This window comes from Salvelinus namaycush, chromosome 15, assembly GCF_016432855.1.
Source record: "Salvelinus namaycush isolate Seneca chromosome 15, SaNama_1.0, whole genome shotgun sequence".
NCBI classification, from domain to species: Eukaryota; Metazoa; Chordata; class Actinopteri; order Salmoniformes; family Salmonidae; genus Salvelinus; species Salvelinus namaycush.
This window is the reverse complement of record NC_052321.1, coordinates 5,579,440-5,597,902: the sequence shown is the minus strand read 5'-3', so window position 1 is coordinate 5,597,902 and position 18,463 is coordinate 5,579,440. Positions and strand designations below refer to the sequence as shown.

At 46.1% G+C, this 18,463-nt stretch overlaps 1 protein-coding gene across 1 annotated transcript in view; it reads left to right on the top strand.

Annotated features, from left to right (window-relative positions):
* Window positions 1-18,463, top strand: part of LOC120060144 (hippocalcin-like protein 1) — a 39,910-nt gene that overhangs the window by 19,220 nt on the left and 2,227 nt on the right. Inside the window, exons 2-3 of the mRNA XM_039009248.1 lie at window positions 13,130-13,673; window positions 17,671-17,776. Coding sequence (XP_038865176.1) covers window positions 13,296-13,673; window positions 17,671-17,776 — 484 coding nt within the window. The 5' untranslated portion in view covers window positions 13,130-13,295. The remainder of the gene's footprint in view (window positions 1-13,129; window positions 13,674-17,670; window positions 17,777-18,463) is intronic.

Here is an 18,463-nt window from a genome sequence, read left to right as displayed (position 1 = left end):
CGGCCGAACACAAACATCCCAACATAGAAAATCAAACATAGACAAACCCACCCAACTCACGCCCTGACCAACTAAATAAATACAAGAAAAAGGAAAACAGGTCAGGAACGTGACATAACCCCCCCCTTAAGGTGCGAACTCCGGGCGCACCAGCATAAAGTCTAGGGGAGGGTCTGGGTGGGCGTCTGTCCACGGTGGCGGCTCTGGCGCTGGTCGTGGTCCCCACCCCACCATAGTCAAACCCCGCTTCCGTGGCCTCCTCCCAATGGCCACCCTCCATGTCAATCCCACTCTACCAAAGGGCAGCTCCGGACTGAGGGGCAGCACCGGACTGAGGGGCAGCACCGGACTGAGGGGCAGCACCGGACTGAGGGGCAGCACCGGACTGAGGGGCGAATCCTGGCTGGCTGGCTCTGGCGGATCCTGGCTGGCTGGCTCTGGCGGATCCTGGCTGGCTGGCTCTGGCGGATCCTGGCTGGCTGGCTCTGGCGGCTCCTGACTGGCTGGCTCTGGCGGCTCCTGACTGGCTGGCTCTGGCGGCTCCTGACTGGCTGGCTCTGGCGGCTCCTGACTGGCTGGCTCTGGCGGCTCCTGACTGGCTGGCTCTGGCGGCTCCTGACTGGCTGGCTCTGGCGGCTCCTGACTGGCTGGCTCTGGCTGGTCCTGGCTGGACGGCTCTGGCTGGTCCTGGCTGGACGGCTCTGGCTGGTCCTGGCTGGACGGCTCTGGCTGGTCCTGGCTGGACGGCTCTGGCTGGTCCTGGCTGGACGGCTCTGGCTGGTCCTGGCTGGACGGCTCTGAAGGCTCAGTACAGACGGACAGCGCTGGGCAGGCAGACAGTTCAGACAGCGCTGGGAAGGCAGGCAGTTCAGACAGCGCTGGGAAGGCAGGCAGTTCAGACAGCGCTGGGAAGGCAGGCAGTTCAGACTCAGGCTGCGCTGGAGAGGAGGAAGGCTCTGACAGCGCTGGACAGGTGGGAGCAGCTGGAGAGAGAACCCGGAGAGACAGCCTGGTGCGGGGGGCTGCCACCGGAGGACTGGTACGTGGAGGTGGCACCGGGTATACCGGACCGTGAAGGAGGACACGCGCTCTTGAGCACCGAGCCTCCCCAACCCTACCAGGTTGAATGGTCCCCGTAGCCCTGCCAGTGCGGCGAGGTGGAATAGCCCGCACTGGGCTATGCTGGCGAACCGGGGACACCATCTGTAAGGCTGGTGCCATGTACGCCGGCCCGAGGAGACGCACTGGAGGCCAGATGCGTTGGGCCGGCTTCATGACACACGGCTCGATGCCCAACCTAGCCCGACCAGTGCGGCAAGGTGGAATAGCCCGCACTGGACTAAGCACGCGTACTGGGGACACCGTGCGCTTTACCGCATAACACGGTGTCTGACCAGTACGACGCCCTCTCACTCCACGGTAAGCACGGGGAGTTGGCTCAGGTATCCTACCCGGCTTTGCCACACTCCGCGTGTGCCCCCCCCCCCCCCCCCCCCAAGAAATTTTTGGGTCTGACTCTCGGGCTTCCGTGCTAGCCGCATACCTTCATACCGCCGGTTCCTCTCTCCCGTTGCCTCTGCTCTCCTCGCTGCCTCCAGCTGTTCCCATGGGAGGCGATCCTTTCCAGCCAGGATCTCCTCCCATGTGTAGCAACCCTTGCCGTCCAAGACGTCTTCCCATGTCCATTCCTGTGTCTGTCTCTGCTGCTGTCGCTGCCCTTTTCCACTCCGCTTGGTCCTTTGGTGGTGGGTGTTTCTGTAACGGCTGTCCTCGCTGACAGAAGGAGAGGACCAAAATGCAGAGTGGTTAGTGTTCATTATTTAATGAAAGTAAAACAGAACACTTCAAGATACAAAACAACAAACGTAACCAAACCGAAAACAGTCCCGTGTGGCACGAACACTGACACAAGATACAAACACCCACAAAACACATGTGAAACCCAGGCTGCCTAAGTATGATTCTCAATCAGAGACAACGATTGACAGCTGTCTCTGATTGAGAATCCTACCCGGCCGAACACAAACATCCCAACATAGAAAATCAAACATAGACAAACCCACCCAACTCACGCCCTGACCAACTAAATAAATAGAAGAAAAAGGAAAACAGGTCAGGAACGTGACAACTTGCTCATTCCACATCCCTTTTGATGAAAATGCATCCTTGATTGAGATACGGTTTTGCAAACCTTGAACGCTAAACTCAAAAGTGATATCCCAAGTATAAAAACAGTATAGTACACACACTAAAGGGTAAAAAAAACAAACATGTTTAGACACAACTGCAAACTGGAAGGAGTAGGGCTTTCAATTAGTTGATCTGATGTGATGTCATCGGCCTCCATCTTGCTTGAAGAACAATAGAGAAGCAATAGAGGTCAAAAGAGGAAAGAACCCTCACACAGGAAAAATAGCTATTGTGTAATACCACAATGCAGGTTTGCAGTTCATCATGTCCTCTATGGTACCTTCCATCTTCCTGTAGTTCATCATGTCCTGTATAGTACCTTCCACCCTCCTGTAGTTCATCATGTCCTCTATGGTACCTTCCATCCTCCTGCAGTTCATCATGTCCTCTATGGTACCTTCCATCTTCCTGTAGTTCATCATGTCCTGTATAGTACCTTCCATCCTCCTGTAGTTCATCATGTCCTGTATAGTACCTTCCATCCTCCTGTAGTTCATCATGTCCTGTATAGTACCTTCCATCCTCCTGTAGTTCATCATGTCCTCTATGGTACCTTCCATCCTCCTGCAGTTCATCATGTCCTCTATGCTACCTTCCATCCTCCTGTAGTTCATCATGTCCTCTATGGTACCTTCCATCCTCCTGTAGTTCATCATGTCCTCTATGGTACCTTCCATCCTCCTGTAGTTCATCATGTCCTCTATGGTACCTTCCATCCTCCTGTAGTTCATCATGTCCTCTATGGTACCTTCCATCCTCCTGTAGTTCATCATGTCCTCTATGGTACCTTCCATCCTCCTGTAGTTCATCATGTCCTCTATGGTACCTTCCATCCTCCTGTAGTTCATCATGTCCTCTATGGTACCTTCCATCCTCCTGTAGTTCATCATGTCCTCTATGATACCTTCCATCCTCCTGTAGTTCATCATGTCCTCTATAGTACCTTCCATCCTCCTGTAGTTCATCATGTCCTCTATGGTACCTTCCATCCTCCTGTAGTTCATCATGTCCTCTATGATACCTTCCATCCTCCTGTAGTTCATCATGTCCTCTATAGTACCTTCCATCCTCCTGTAGTTCATCATGTCCTCTATGGTACCTTCCATCCTCCTGTAGTTCATCATGTCCTCTATGGTACCTTCCATCCTCCTGTAGTTCATCATGTCCTCTATGGTACTGTACCTTCCATCCTCCTGTAGTTCATCATGTCCTCTATGGTACTGTACCTTCCATCCTCCTGTAGTTCATCATGTCCTCTATGGTACCTTCCATCCTCCTGTAGTTCATCAGGTCCTCTATGGTACTGTACCTTCCATCCTCCTGTAGTTCATCATGTCCTCTATGGTACCTTCCATCCTCCTGTAGTTCATCATGTCCTCTATGGTACCTTCCATCCTCCTGTAGTTCATCAGGTCCTCTATGGTACTGTACCTTCCATCCTCCTGTAGTTCATCATGTCCTCTATGGTACCTTCCATCCTCCTGTAGTTCATCATGTCCTCTATGGTACTGTACCTTCCATCCTCCTGTAGTTCATCATGTCCTCTATGGTACCTTCCATCCTCCTGTAGTTCATCATGTCCTCTATGGTACTGTACCTTCCATCCTCCTGTAGTTCATCATGTCCTCTATGGTACCTTCCATCCTCCTGTAGTTCATCATGTCCTCTATGGTACTGTACCTTCCATCCTCCTGTAGTTCATCATGTCCTCTATGGTACCTTCCATCCTCCTGTAGTTCATCATGTCCTCTATGGTACCTTCCATCCTCCTGTAGTTCATCATGTCCTCTATGGTACTGTACCTTCCATCCTCCTGTAGTTCATCATGTCCTCTATGGTACTGTACCTTCCATCCTCCTGTAGTTCATCATGTCCTCTATGGTACCTTCCATCCTCCTGTAGTTCATCATGTCCTCTATGGTACCTTCCATCCTCCTGTAGTTCATCATGTCCTCTATGGTACCTTCCATCCTCCTGTAGTTCATCATGTCCTCTATGGTACCTTCCATCCTCCTGTAGTTCATCATGTCCTCTATGGTACCTTCCATCCTCCTGTAGTTCATCATGTCCTCTATGGTACTGTACCTTCCATCCTCCTGTAGTTCATCATGTCCTCTATGGTACTGTACCTTCCATCCTCCTGTAGTTCATCATGTCCTCTATGGTACCTTCCATCCTCCTGTAGTTCATCAGGTCCTCTATGGTACTGTACCTTCCATCCTCCTGTAGTTCATCATGTCCTCTATGGTACTGTACCTTCCATCCTCCTGTAGTTCATCATGTCCTCTATGGTACCTTCCATCCTCCTGTAGTTCATCATGTCCTCTATGGTACTGTACCTTCCATCCTCCTGTAGTTCATCATGTCCTCTATGGTACCTTCCATCCTCCTGTAGTTCATCATGTCCTCTATGGTACCTTCCATCCTCCTGTAGTTCATCATGTTCTCTATGGTACCTTCCATCCTCCTGTAGTTCATCATGTCCTCTATGATACCTTCCATCCCCTTTACCTCCTCCTCCTGTAGTTCATCATGTCCTCTATGGTACCTTCCATCCTCCTGTAGTTCATCATGTCCTCTATGATACCTTCCATCCTCCTGTAGTTCATCATGTCCTCTATAGTACCTTCCATCCTCCTGTAGTTCATCATGTCCTCTATGGTACCTTCCATCCTCCTGTAGTTCATCATGTCCTCTATGATACCTTCCATCCTCCTGTAGTTCATCATGTCCTCTATGGTACCTTCCATCCTCCTGTAGTTCATCATGTCCTCTATGGTACCTTCCATCCTCCTGTAGTTCATCATGTCCTCTATGGTACTGTACCTTCCATCCTCCTGTAGTTCATCATGTCCTCTATGGTACTGTACCTTCCATCCTCCTGTAGTTCATCATGTCCTCTATGGTACCTTCCATCCTCCTGTAGTTCATCAGGTCCTCTATGGTACTGTACCTTCCATCCTCCTGTAGTTCATCATGTCCTCTATGGTACCTTCCATCCTCCTGTAGTTCATCATGTCCTCTATGGTACCTTCCATCCTCCTGTAGTTCATCAGGTCCTCTATGGTACTGTACCTTCCATCCTCCTGTAGTTCATCATGTCCTCTATGGTACCTTCCATCCTCCTGTAGTTCATCATGTCCTCTATGGTACTGTACCTTCCATCCTCCTGTAGTTCATCATGTCCTCTATGGTACCTTCCATCCTCCTGTAGTTCATCATGTCCTCTATGGTACTGTACCTTCCATCCTCCTGTAGTTCATCATGTCCTCTATGGTACCTTCCATCCTCCTGTAGTTCATCATGTCCTCTATGGTACTGTACCTTCCATCCTCCTGTAGTTCATCATGTCCTCTATGGTACCTTCCATCCTCCTGTAGTTCATCATGTCCTCTATGGTACTGTACCTTCCATCCTCCTGTAGTTCATCATGTCCTCTATGGTACCTTCCATCCTCCTGTAGTTCATCATGTCCTCTATGGTACCTTCCATCCTCCTGTAGTTCATCATGTCCTCTATGGTACCTTCCATCCTCCTGTAGTTCATCATGTCCTCTATGGTACCTTCCATCCTCCTGTAGTTCATCATGTCCTCTATGGTACCTTCCATCCTCCTGTAGTTCATCATGTCCTCTATGGTACCTTCCATCCTCCTGTAGTTCATCATGTCCTCTATGGTACCTTCCATCCTCCTGTAGTTCATCATGTCCTCTATGGTACCTTCCATCCTCCTGTAGTTCATCATGTCCTCTATGGTACTGTACCTTCCATCCTCCTGTAGTTCATCATGTCCTCTATGGTACTGTACCTTCCATCCTCCTGTAGTTCATCATGTCCTCTATGGTACCTTCCATCCTCCTGTAGTTCATCAGGTCCTCTATGGTACTGTACCTTCCATCCTCCTGTAGTTCATCATGTCCTCTATGGTACTGTACCTTCCATCCTCCTGTAGTTCATCATGTCCTCTATGGTACCTTCCATCCTCCTGTAGTTCATCATGTCCTCTACGGTACTGTACCTTCCATCCTACTGTAGTTCATCATGTCCTCTATGGTACCTTCCATCCTCCTGTAGTTCATCATGTCCTCTATGGTACCTTCCATCCTCCTGTAGTTCATCATGTCCTCTATGGTACCTTCCATCCTCCTGTAGTTCATCATGTCCTCTATGATACCTTCCATCCTCCTGTAGTTCATCATGTCCTCTATAGTACCTTCCATCCTCCTGTAGTTCATCATGTCCTCTATGGTACCTTCCATCCTCCTGTAGTTCATCATGTCCTCTATGATACCTTCCATCCTCCTGTAGTTCATCATGTCCTCTATAGTACCTTCCATCCTCCTGTAGTTCATCATGTCCTCTATGGTACCTTCCATCCTCCTGTAGTTCATCATGTCCTCTATGGTACCTTCCATCCTCCTGTAGTTCATCATGTCCTCTATGGTACTGTACCTTCCATCCTCCTGTAGTTCATCATGTCCTCTATGGTACTGTACCTTCCATCCTCCTGTAGTTCATCATGTCCTCTATGGTACCTTCCATCCTCCTGTAGTTCATCAGGTCCTCTATGGTACTGTACCTTCCATCCTCCTGTAGTTCATCATGTCCTCTATGGTACCTTCCATCCTCCTGTAGTTCATCATGTCCTCTATGGTACCTTCCATCCTCCTGTAGTTCATCAGGTCCTCTATGGTACTGTACCTTCCATCCTCCTGTAGTTCATCATGTCCTCTATGGTACCTTCCATCCTCCTGTAGTTCATCATGTCCTCTATGGTACTGTACCTTCCATCCTCCTGTAGTTCATCATGTCCTCTATGATACCTTCCATCCTCCTGTAGTTCATCATGTCCTCTATGGTACTGTACCTTCCATCCTCCTGTAGTTCATCATGTCCTCTATGGTACCTTCCATCCTCCTGTAGTTCATCATGTCCTCTATGGTACTGTACCTTCCATCCTCCTGTAGTTCATCATGTCCTCTATGGTACCTTCCATCCTCCTGTAGTTCATCATGTCCTCTATGGTACTGTACCTTCCATCCTCCTGTAGTTCATCATGTCCTCTATGGTACCTTCCATCCTCCTGTAGTTCATCATGTCCTCTATGGTACCTTCCATCCTCCTGTAGTTCATCATGTCCTCTATGGTACCTTCCATCCTCCTGTAGTTCATCATGTCCTCTATGGTACCTTCCATCCTCCTGTAGTTCATCATGTCCTCTATGGTACTGTACCTTCCATCCTCCTGTAGTTCATCATGTCCTCTATGGTACTGTACCTTCCATCCTCCTGTAGTTCATCATGTCCTCTATGGTACCTTCCATCCTCCTGTAGTTCATCAGGTCCTCTATGGTACTGTACCTTCCATCCTCCTGTAGTTCATCATGTCCTCTATGGTACTGTACCTTCCATCCTCCTGTAGTTCATCATGTCCTCTATGGTACCTTCCATCCTCCTGTAGTTCATCATGTCCTCTATGGTACTGTACCTTCCATCCTCCTGTAGTTCATCATGTCCTCTATGGTACCTTCCATCCTCCTGTAGTTCATCATGTCCTCTATGGTACTGTACCTTCCATCCTCCTGTAGTTCATCATGTCCTCTATGGTACCTTCCATCCTCCTGTAGTTCATCATGTCCTCTATGGTACTGTACCTTCCATCCTCCTGTAGTTCATCATGTCCTCTATGGTACCTTCCATCCTCCTGTAGTTCATCATGTCCTCTATGGTACTGTACCTTCCATCCTCCTGTAGTTCATCATGTCCTCTATGGTACCTTCCATCCTCCTGTAGTTCATCATGTCCTCTATGGTACTGTACCTTCCATCCTCCTGTAGTTCATCATGTCCTCTATGGTACCTTCCATCCTCCTGTAGTTCATCATGTCCTCTATGGTACCTTCCATCCTCCTGTAGTTCATCATGTCCTCTATGGTACCTTCCATCCTCCTGTAGTTCATCATGTCCTCTATGGTACCTTCCATCCTCCTGTAGTTCATCATGTCCTCTATGGTACCTTCCATCCTCCTGTAGTTCATCATGTCCTCTATGGTACCTTCCATCCTCCTGTAGTTCATCATGTCCTCTATGGTACTGTACCTTCCATCCTCCTGTAGTTCATCATGTCCTCTATGGTACCTTCCATCCTCCTGTAGTTCATCATGTCCTCTATGGTACCTTCCATCCTCCTGTAGTTCATCATGTCCTCTATGGTACCTTCCATCCTCCTGTAGTTCATCATGTCCTCTATGGTACTGTACCTTCCATCCTCCTGTAGTTCATCATGTCCTCTATGGTACCTTCCATCCTCCTGTAGTTCATCATGTCCTCTATGGTACCTTCCATCCTCCTGTAGTTCATCATGTCCTCTATGGTACCTTCCATCCTCCTGTAGTTCATCATGTCCTCTATGGTACCTTCCATCCTCCTGTAGTTCATCATGTCCTCTATGGTACCTTCCATCCTCCTGTAGTTCATCATGTCCTCTATGGTACTGTACCTTCCATCCTCCTGTAGTTCATCATGTCCTCTATGGTACCTTCCATCCTCCTGTAGTTCATCATGTCCTCTATGGTACCTTCCATCCTCCTGTAGTTCATCATGTCCTCTATGGTACTGTACCTTCCATCCTCCTGTAGTTCATCATGTCCTCTATGGTACTGTACCTTCCATCCTCCTGTAGTTCATCATGTCCTCTATGGTACTGTACCTTCCATCCTCCTGTATTTCATCATGTCCTCTATGGTACTGTACCTTCCATCCTCCTGTAGTTCATCATGTCCTCTATGGTACCTTCCATCCTCCTGTAGTTCATCATGTCCTCTATGGTACCTTCCATCCTCCTGTAGTTCATCATGTCCTCTATGGTACCTTCCATCCTCCTGTAGTTCATCATGTCCTCTATGGTACCTTCCATCCTCCTGTAGTTCATCATGTCCTCTATGGTACCTTCCATCCTCCTGTAGTTCATCATGTCCTCTATGGTACTGTACCTTCCATCCTCCTGTAGTTCATCATGTCCTCTATGGTACTGTACCTTCCATCCTCCTGTAGTTCATCATGTCCTCTATGGTACCTTCCATCCTCCTGCAGTTCATCATGTCCTCTATGGTACTGTACCTTCCATCCTCCTGTACTTCATCATGTCCTCTATGGTACCTTCCATCCTCCTGTAGTTCATCATGTCCTCTATGGTACTGTACCTTCCATCCTCCTGTAGTTCATCATGTCCTCTATAGTACCTTCCATCCTCCTGTAGTTCATCATGTCCTCTATAGTACCTTCCATCCTCCTGTAGTTCATCATGTCCTCTATAGTACCTTCCATCCTCCTGTAGTTCATCCAGTCCTCTATGGTACTGTACCTTCCATCCTCCTGTAGTTCATCATGTCCTCTATGGTACTGTACCTTCCATCCTCCTGCAGTTCATCATGTCCTCTATGGTACTGTACCTTCCATCCTCCTGTAGTTCATCATGTCCTCTATGGTACTGTACCTTCCATCCTCCTGTACTTCATCATGTCCTCTATGGTACCTTCCATCCTCCTGTAGTTCATCATGTCCTCTATGGTACTGTACCTTCCATCCTCCTGTACTTCATCATGTCCTCTATGGTACTGTACCTTCCATCCTCCTGTAGTTCATCATGTCCTCTATAGTACCTTCCATCCTCCTGTAGTTCATCATGTCCTCTATAGTACCTTCCATCCTCCTGTAGTTCATCATGTCCTCTATAGTACCTTCCATCCTCCTGTAGTTCATCATGTCCTCTATGGTACTGTACCTTCCATCCTCCTGTAGTTCATCATGTCCTCTATGGTACTGTACCTTCCATCCTCCTGTAGTTCATCATGTCCTCTATGGTACTGTACCTTCCATCCTCCTGTAGTTCATCATGTCCTCTATGGTACTGTACCTTCCATCCTCCTGTAGTTCATCATGTCCTCTATGGTACTGTACCTTCCATCCTCCTGTAGTTCATCATGTCCTCTATGGTACCTTCCATCCTCCTGTAGTTCATCATGTCCTCTATGGTACCTTCCATCCTCCTGTAGATCATCATGTCCTCTATGGTACCTTCCATCTTCCTGTAGTTCATCATGTCCTCTATGGTACCTTCCATCCTCCTGTAGATCATCATGTCCTCTATGGTACCTTCCATCCTCCTGTAGTTCATCATGTCCTCTATGGAACCTTCCATCCTCCTGTAGTTCATCATGTCCTCTATGGTACCTTCCATCCTCCTGTAGTTCATCATGTCCTCTATAGTACCTTCCATCCTCCTGTAGTTCATCATGTCCTCTATGGTACCTTCCATCCTCCTGTATTTCATCATGTCCTCTATGGTACCTTCCATCCTCCTGTATTTCATCATGTCCTCTATGGTACCTTCCATCCTCCTGTATTTCATCATGTCCTCTATGGTACCTTCCATCCTCCTGTAGTTCATCATGTCCTCTATGGTACCTTCCATCCTCCTGTAGTTCATCATGTCCTCTATGGTACCTTCCATCCTCCTGTAGTTCATCATGTCCTCTATGGTACCTTCCATCCTCCTGTAGTTCATCATGTCCTCTATGGTACCTTCCATCCTCCTGTACTTCATCATGTCCTCTATGATACCTTCCATCCTCCTGTAGTTCATCATGTCCTCTATGGTACCTTCCATCCTCCTGTAGTTCATCAGGTCCTCTATGGTACTGTACCTTCCATCCTCCTGTAGTTCATCATGTCCTCTATGGTACCTTCCATCCTCCTGTAGTTCATCATGTCCTCTATGGTACCTTCCATCCTCCTGTAGTTCATCATGTCCTCTATGGTACTGTACCTTCCATCCTCCTGTAGTTCATCATGTCCTCTATGGTACTGTACCTTCCATCCTCCTGTAGTTCATCATGTCCTCTATGGTACTGTACCTTCCATCCTCCTGTAGTTCATCATGTCCTCTATGGTACCTTCCATCCTCCTGTAGTTCATCATGTCCTCTATGGTACCTTCCATCCTCCTGTAGTTCATCATGTCCTCTATGGTACCTTCCATCCTCCTGTAGTTCATCATGTCCTCTATGGTACTGTACCTTCCATCCTCCTGTAGTTCATCATGTCCTCTATGGTACTGTACCTTCCATCCTCCTGTAGTTCATCATGTCCTCTATGGTACCTTCCATCCTCCTGTAGTTCATCATGTCCTCTATGGTACCTTCCATCCTCCTGTAGTTCATCATGTCCTCTATGGTACCTTCCATCCTCCTGTAGTTCATCATGTCCTCTATGGTACCTTCCATCCTCCTGTAGTTCATCATGTCCTCTATGGTACTGTACCTTCCATCCTCCTGTAGTTCATCATGTCCTCTATGGTACCTTCCATCCTCCTGTAGTTCATCATGTCCTCTATGGTACCTTCCATCCTCCTGTAGTTCATCATGTCCTCTATGGTACCTTCCATCCTCCTGTAGTTCATCATGTCCTCTATGGTACCTTCCATCCTCCTGTAGTTCATCATGTCCTCTATGGTACCTTCCATCCTCCTGTAGTTCATCATGTCCTCTATGGTACTGTACCTTCCATCCTCCTGTAGTTCATCATGTCCTCTATGGTACCTTCCATCCTCCTGTAGTTCATCATGTCCTCTATGGTACTGTACCTTCCATCCTCCTGTAGTTCATCATGTCCTCTATGATACCTTCCATCCTCCTGTAGTTCATCATGTCCTCTATGGTACCTTCCATCCTCCTGTAGTTCATCATGTCCTCTATGGTACCTTCCATCCTCCTGTAGTTCATCATGTCCTCTATGGTACCTTCCATCCTCCTGTAGTTCATCATGTCCTCTATGATACCTTCCATCCTCCTGTAGTTCATCATGTCCTCTATGGTACCTTCCATCCTCCTGTAGTTCATCATGTCCTCTATGGTACCTTCCATCCTCCTGTAGTTCATCATGTCCTCTATGGTACCTTCCATCCTCCTGTAGTTCATCATGTCCTCTATGGTACCTTCCATCCTCCTGTAGTTCATCATGTCCTCTATGGTACCTTCCATCCTCCTGTATTTCATCTGAAACTAGCGTTTGTTTTCTAGCAGATGGTAGTTGTTTCTTATTAATCGTAATGCAGTCTATATTTATTAATTGATTATCAGACACTCAAAAATGAAGGCATACACACGACTAATACACTCAGTGTGCATAGCTAAACTCACGACAATGGAAAATCACACATGTATTTGAAAAACCATTTAGACATAATTGTAAAACATTCTGATGATGTATACATTTTTCTTTAAGGTCAATAATGATGGCTAATGAATATGCGCTGCATGTTAAGTTTTCATCTCCTAATAGACAAATTAATTGGCAAATTAGTCAGGATTTACCAGCTAATTTATATATTGTAGGTTTTCCATCAGATGCATAAAGCGATTTATCTAAAAAATTTCATTACGGACAGCTGGAGTTTCATATTTTGAGCTGCTCGTTGCCTTAGTACCCTCTTGTTTGTTTCATTTGAGAATGAGTAAACTATGTTAAAGGGATAGTTCACTCAAAACTATATTTGTAAAAAAAAAAAAACATTAGTCCGTTGTTAATACAATCCCCCAAAAAGTGTGCAGTATGTGCAGTGAAGTTTTCAAGATATAAATCGACTCATTTCAGATTATACCATTATTGAAGACTGCAGTTTTTCTGTTTGGTTTTCATTGATTGAGAACTAGAATGAGTAATGGCTTTTGGCAGGGCTGTTGATCAATTAGACATGTATGACATTATAATTCATTCCTGCAGAGTTGGCCAGATGTTGTCATGCAGATGCAACCTCAGAGTTGGCCAGATGTTGTCTTGGGTTCTTTCTAAACAAACTGGATCCTAGCCTTCTTAAGGATAAAAAAATATACCTAGTGTACATACCCCTATTACCAGGTTCTCTCTGTCTGTCCTCTCTATAGGCTATCTTCCATCAACCCCCCTGCCTATTCCCCTCCAGGAAAAAGGAGTCAGTTGCAGAGTGGAGGAAAACACAAGACTGTGAAAGAAAACAAGAAAACGTCAAAAGACTCATCTTGAAGGAGGGAGAGAAACACCAACTGGGCGAGAGGAGGGGCTGCCTCAGCCATGGGCAAACAGAACAGCAAGCTACGGCCGGAGGTGTTGAATGACCTGCGTGAGAACACAGAGTTCACTGACCACGAGCTCCAGGAGTGGTACAGAGGCTTCCTAAAAGACTGCCCCACGGGCCACCTGACTGTGGATGAGTTCAAGAAGATCTATGCCAACTTCTTCCCGTACGGGGACGCCTCCAAATTTTCCGAGCACGTCTTCCGCACGTTCGACACCAACGCAGACGGGACGATAGACTTCAGGGAGTTCATCATCGCGCTGAGCGTAACATCACGAGGCAAGCTGGAGCAGAAGCTCAAGTGGGCCTTCAGCATGTACGACCTGGATGGGAACGGCTACATCAGCCGTGCGGAGATGCTGGAGATCGTACAGGTCAGTCTCAATCCCCTATCTTCCACCGGTGTATTGTAACATCCGGTCGTGATTGGGAGTCCCATAGGGCGGCGCACAATTGGCCCAGCGTCGTCCGGGTTTGGTCTGGGGTAGGCCGTCATTGTAAATACTAATTTAAAATTCGTTATAAAATCAATGGACCAATGGATTATAGAAATGAGTAAAGTTTGTGGAAGCTAATAGACTGAAGCGTCAAAACACAGCATCTATCACATAGTAAGAAGACAGTGCTAATCAGTGTATCCCTCATTTATCCACCTTGAAGCTAGAATCTGCAGTTGCTACATACATTTTTGGAATTACAGTGCATTCGGAAAGTACTCAGACCTCATCTTTTCCACATTTTGTTATGTTACAGCCTTTATCGAAAATTGATTAAATCATTTTTTTTACCCTTCATCAATCCACACACAATACCCCATAATGACAAAGCAAAAACAGGTTTTTAGACATTTTTTCTAATGTATAAAATTTAAAAAATGCAAATATCACATTTACATTAGTATTCAGACCCTTTACTCAGTACCTTGCTGAAGCACCTTTGACAGCGATTACAGCCTCGAGTCTTCTTGAGTATGCTTGGCACACCTGTATTTGGGGAGTTCCTCCCGTTCTTCTCTGCAGATCCTCTCAAGCTCTGTCAGGTTGGATGATGAGTGTAGCTGGATAGCTATTTTCAGGTCTCTCCAGAGATGTTCGATCGGTTTCAAATCCAGGCTCTGGCTGGGCAATTCAAGGACATTCACAGACTTGTCCCGAAGCCACTCCTGTGTTGTCTTGGCTGTGTGCTTAGGGTCATTGTCCTGTTGGAAGATGAACCTTCGCCCCAGTCTGAGGTCCTGAGCACTCTGAAGCAGGTTTTCATCAAGGATCTCTCTGTACTTTGCTCCGTTCATCTTTCCCCCGATCATGACTATCCTGAAAAACATCCCCACAGCATGATGCTTCCACCACCATGCTTCACCATAGGGATGGTGGCAAGTTTCCTTGCATAGTTCAATCTTGGTTCCATCAGACCAGAGAATGTTGTTTCTCATGGTCTGAGAGTCCTTTAGGTGCCTTTGACAAACACCAAGTGGGGTCTGAATACTTTCCGAATGAACTGTAGCTACTACGAACCTCTTAGTGTAACTGTTAAGGTGTTGGCTTGACAGACACTGGATCAGGGTTTGAGTCCCAGTCGGGGCTTCCCCCAGAATTCACTACATTGGTTTCAGAAGTCGGATGGCGCCCTCGAGGCCATCCAAGAGGCGTGTACACGTGAGGGAGTTGGTATAGTCAGCGTGGGGACACGCTCTCCTGAAGGAAGATCCATTTCCTGTATTCTAGTGGCCTCGTGGGTGATATGCTATTGTTTTTTTTCATAATTAATAAACATTTGTTTTAAATTACCCACCGAAAATCCGGTGTTTCAATGTCAAACAGTTTTGTTATATTTCAGTCTTCTGTGATGTGTAAAAAGTGTAATATTGGGATGCAAACTCAAAAGGTAATATATTTAAACTCTTTATGTGTAATGGTACAGGTGTGTTCTTTTTTTAAGCCCATAACCATGTGTGTGAGGTGTATACATTTGTTTCAAAGTAGATTTGTTTTAAGACTACCAAGAAACACTGTGTGATCCTGATTTAGCCCACCACAATAAAAGGTTAAGCCAACATCAAGAGGTCATATGAAGCAAAATGCATCATACTGTGAAACTTTCTGTATTTTGAAAGTTCTATATCTTGACAACTTGATCGCTGACATGTAAAACAGTTTGGGACTGAGTCAATAGAGGACTGATGAAACAAATACCAAAATAGTTATTTTGTGGATTTTACCTTTAACTGACCCACATTTTTTACTACAACTTCTGAGCCTGTTGGAGAGGATCAGCAACGTGAGCTGTACTGTACAGTCGTGGCCAAACGTTTTGAGAATGATACAAATATTAATTTTCACAAAGTCTGCTGCCTCAGTTTGTATGATGGCAGAATGTTATGAAGAGTGATCAAATGAATTGCAATTAATTGCAAAGTCCCTCTTTTCCATGCAAATGAACTGAATCCCCCAAAAACATTTCCACTGAATTTCAGCCCTGACACAAAAGGACCAGCGGACATAATATCAGTGATTCTCTCGTTAACACAGGTGTGAGTGTTGACGAGGACAAGGATGGAGATCACTCTGTCATGCTGATTGAGTTCGAATAACAGACTGGAAGCTTGAAAAGGAGGGTGGTGCTTGGAATCATTGTTCTTCCTCTGTCAACCATGGTTACCTGCAAGGAAACACATGCCGTCATCATTGCTTTGCACAAAAAGGGCTTCACAGGCAAAGATATTGCTGCCAGTAAGATTGCACCTAAATCAACCATTTATCGGATCATCAAGAACTTCAAGGAGAGCGGTTCAATTGTTGTGAAGAAGGCTTCAGGGCGCCCAAAAAAGTCCAGCAAGCGCCAGGGCCGTCTCCTAAAGTTGATTCAGCTGCGGGATCGGGGCACCACCAGTACAGAGCTCGCACAGTGAGGTGAAGACTTTTGGAGGATGGCCTGGTGTCAAGATGGGCAGCAAAGAAGCCACTTCTCTCCAGGAAAAACATCAGGGACAGACTGATATTCTGCAAAAGGTACAGGGATTGGACTGCTGAGGACTGGGGTACAGTCATTTTCTCTGATGAATCCCCTTTCCGATTGTTTGGGGCATCCGGAAAAAAGCTTGTCCGGAGAAGTCAAGGTGAGCGCTACCATCAGTCCTGTGTCATGCCAACAGTAAAGCATCCTGAGACCATTCATGTGTGGGGTTGCTTCTCAGCCAAGGGAGTGGGCTCCCTCACAATTTTGCCTAAGAACACAGCCATGAATAAAGAATGGTACCAACACATCCTCCGAGAGCAACTTCTCCCAACCATCCAAGAACAGTTTGGTGAAGAACAATGCCTTTTCCAGCATGATGGAGCACCTTGTCATAAGGCAAAAGTGATAACTAACTGGCTCGGGGAACAAAACATCGATATTTTGGGTCCATGGCCAGGAAACTCCCCAGACCTTAATCCCATTGAGAACTTGTGGTCAATCCTCAAGAGGCGGGTGGACAAACAAAACCCCACAAATTCTGACAAACTCCAAGCCATGATTATGCAAGAATGGGCTGCCATCAGTCAGGATGAGGCCCAGAAGTTAATTGACAGCATGCCAGAGGTCTTGAAAAAGAAGGGTCAACACTGCAAATATTGACTCTTTACATCAACTTCATGTAATGGTCAATAAATGCCTTTGACACTTATGAAATGCTTGTAATTATACTTCAGTATTCCATAATGACATCTGACAAAAATAGCTAAAAACACTGAAGCAGCAAACTTTGTGGAAATTAATATTTGTGTCATTCTCAAAACTTTTGGCCACGACTGTAGGATTACTGATCTACAAATAGTGTTCCCTGTGAAATATATATATATATTTTTTAATTAAGATTAGCAGAGCTACGCCTCGCCCGGTTTAGGCAATCCCCCCACCAAATACACAGGCACAACCAGACGTGGATTGATTGGACAAAGCTTGTGTCAGTTACAGAACATTTCCTAGAATCTTCTGCCTGCAGCAACAGTAGTGGATAATGCTAGAAATACCGGTAAAAGCACAGTGCCTCAAAAAGCGCATTATAAACCACGGCTCCTACTCATGAGCTTAGTTCAACTGTCGTACCCCATCAGAACCCAAAATAGAATCTTGTTTTACTACAATGTTTGTAAACGATATAAATGTAAACAAACACTGTATAGCTTATAAAACATGGTTAAAACTATAGTTTTCGGTCAGTCCTGGCATCCGTAGCTCTATGAATTTTAGGGGTTATATGTATACATTCCTCAGCTTTTTAACAAAACAGAGGCGGGGTGGCTGCATTGTTATTGTTTCAATTAAGGATTATAGCTTTAACTCTCTACTCCTATGGTCCTCTCTCTATTCATCTATGTGCCATCTCCCTAGGCCATCTACAAAATGGTGTCCTCTGTCATGAAGATGCCAGAAGACGAGTCCACACCTGAGAAGAGGACAGACAAGATCTTCAGACAGATGGACTCAAACAATGATGGTGAGGAACCCTGCACGGGATTCGTCCCAAATGGCACCATATTCCACAAATACAGGGAATAGAGTGCCATTTGGGACTATATGGGGAATAGGGAGCCATTTGGGACTATATAGGGAATAGGGAGCCATTTGGGACTATATGGGTAATAGGGAGCCATTTGGGACTATTGGGGAATAGGGAGCCATTTGGGACTATATGGGGAATAGGGAGCCATTTGGGACTATAATGGGTAATAGGGAGCCATTTCAGACTATAATGGGGAATAGGGAGCCATTTGGGACTATTGGGGAATAGGGAGCCATTTGGGACTATTGGGGAATAGGGAGCCATTTGGGACTATATGGGTAATAGGGAGCCATTTCAGACTATAATGGGGAATAGGGAGCCATTTGGGACATATCCAACCCAGGACTTTTTAGTGCAGGCCGTCACTATTAAGGGGTTTCTTCTGTAGGGCTATTCAACTACCGGCCCATAAAGGGGTTAGGATTAAAAAAAACTTACTGCTGGTTTTATTTTCTCCCTGATAATTTGATAGTTTGATAGTTCGATCATTTGATAGCTTGATAGCTTGATAGTCTGAAAGTTTGATAATTTGATAGTTTGGTAGCTTGATAGTTCAACAGTTTGATAGTCTGATAGTTCAACAGTTTGATAGTCTGATAGTTCAACAGTTTGATAGTCTGA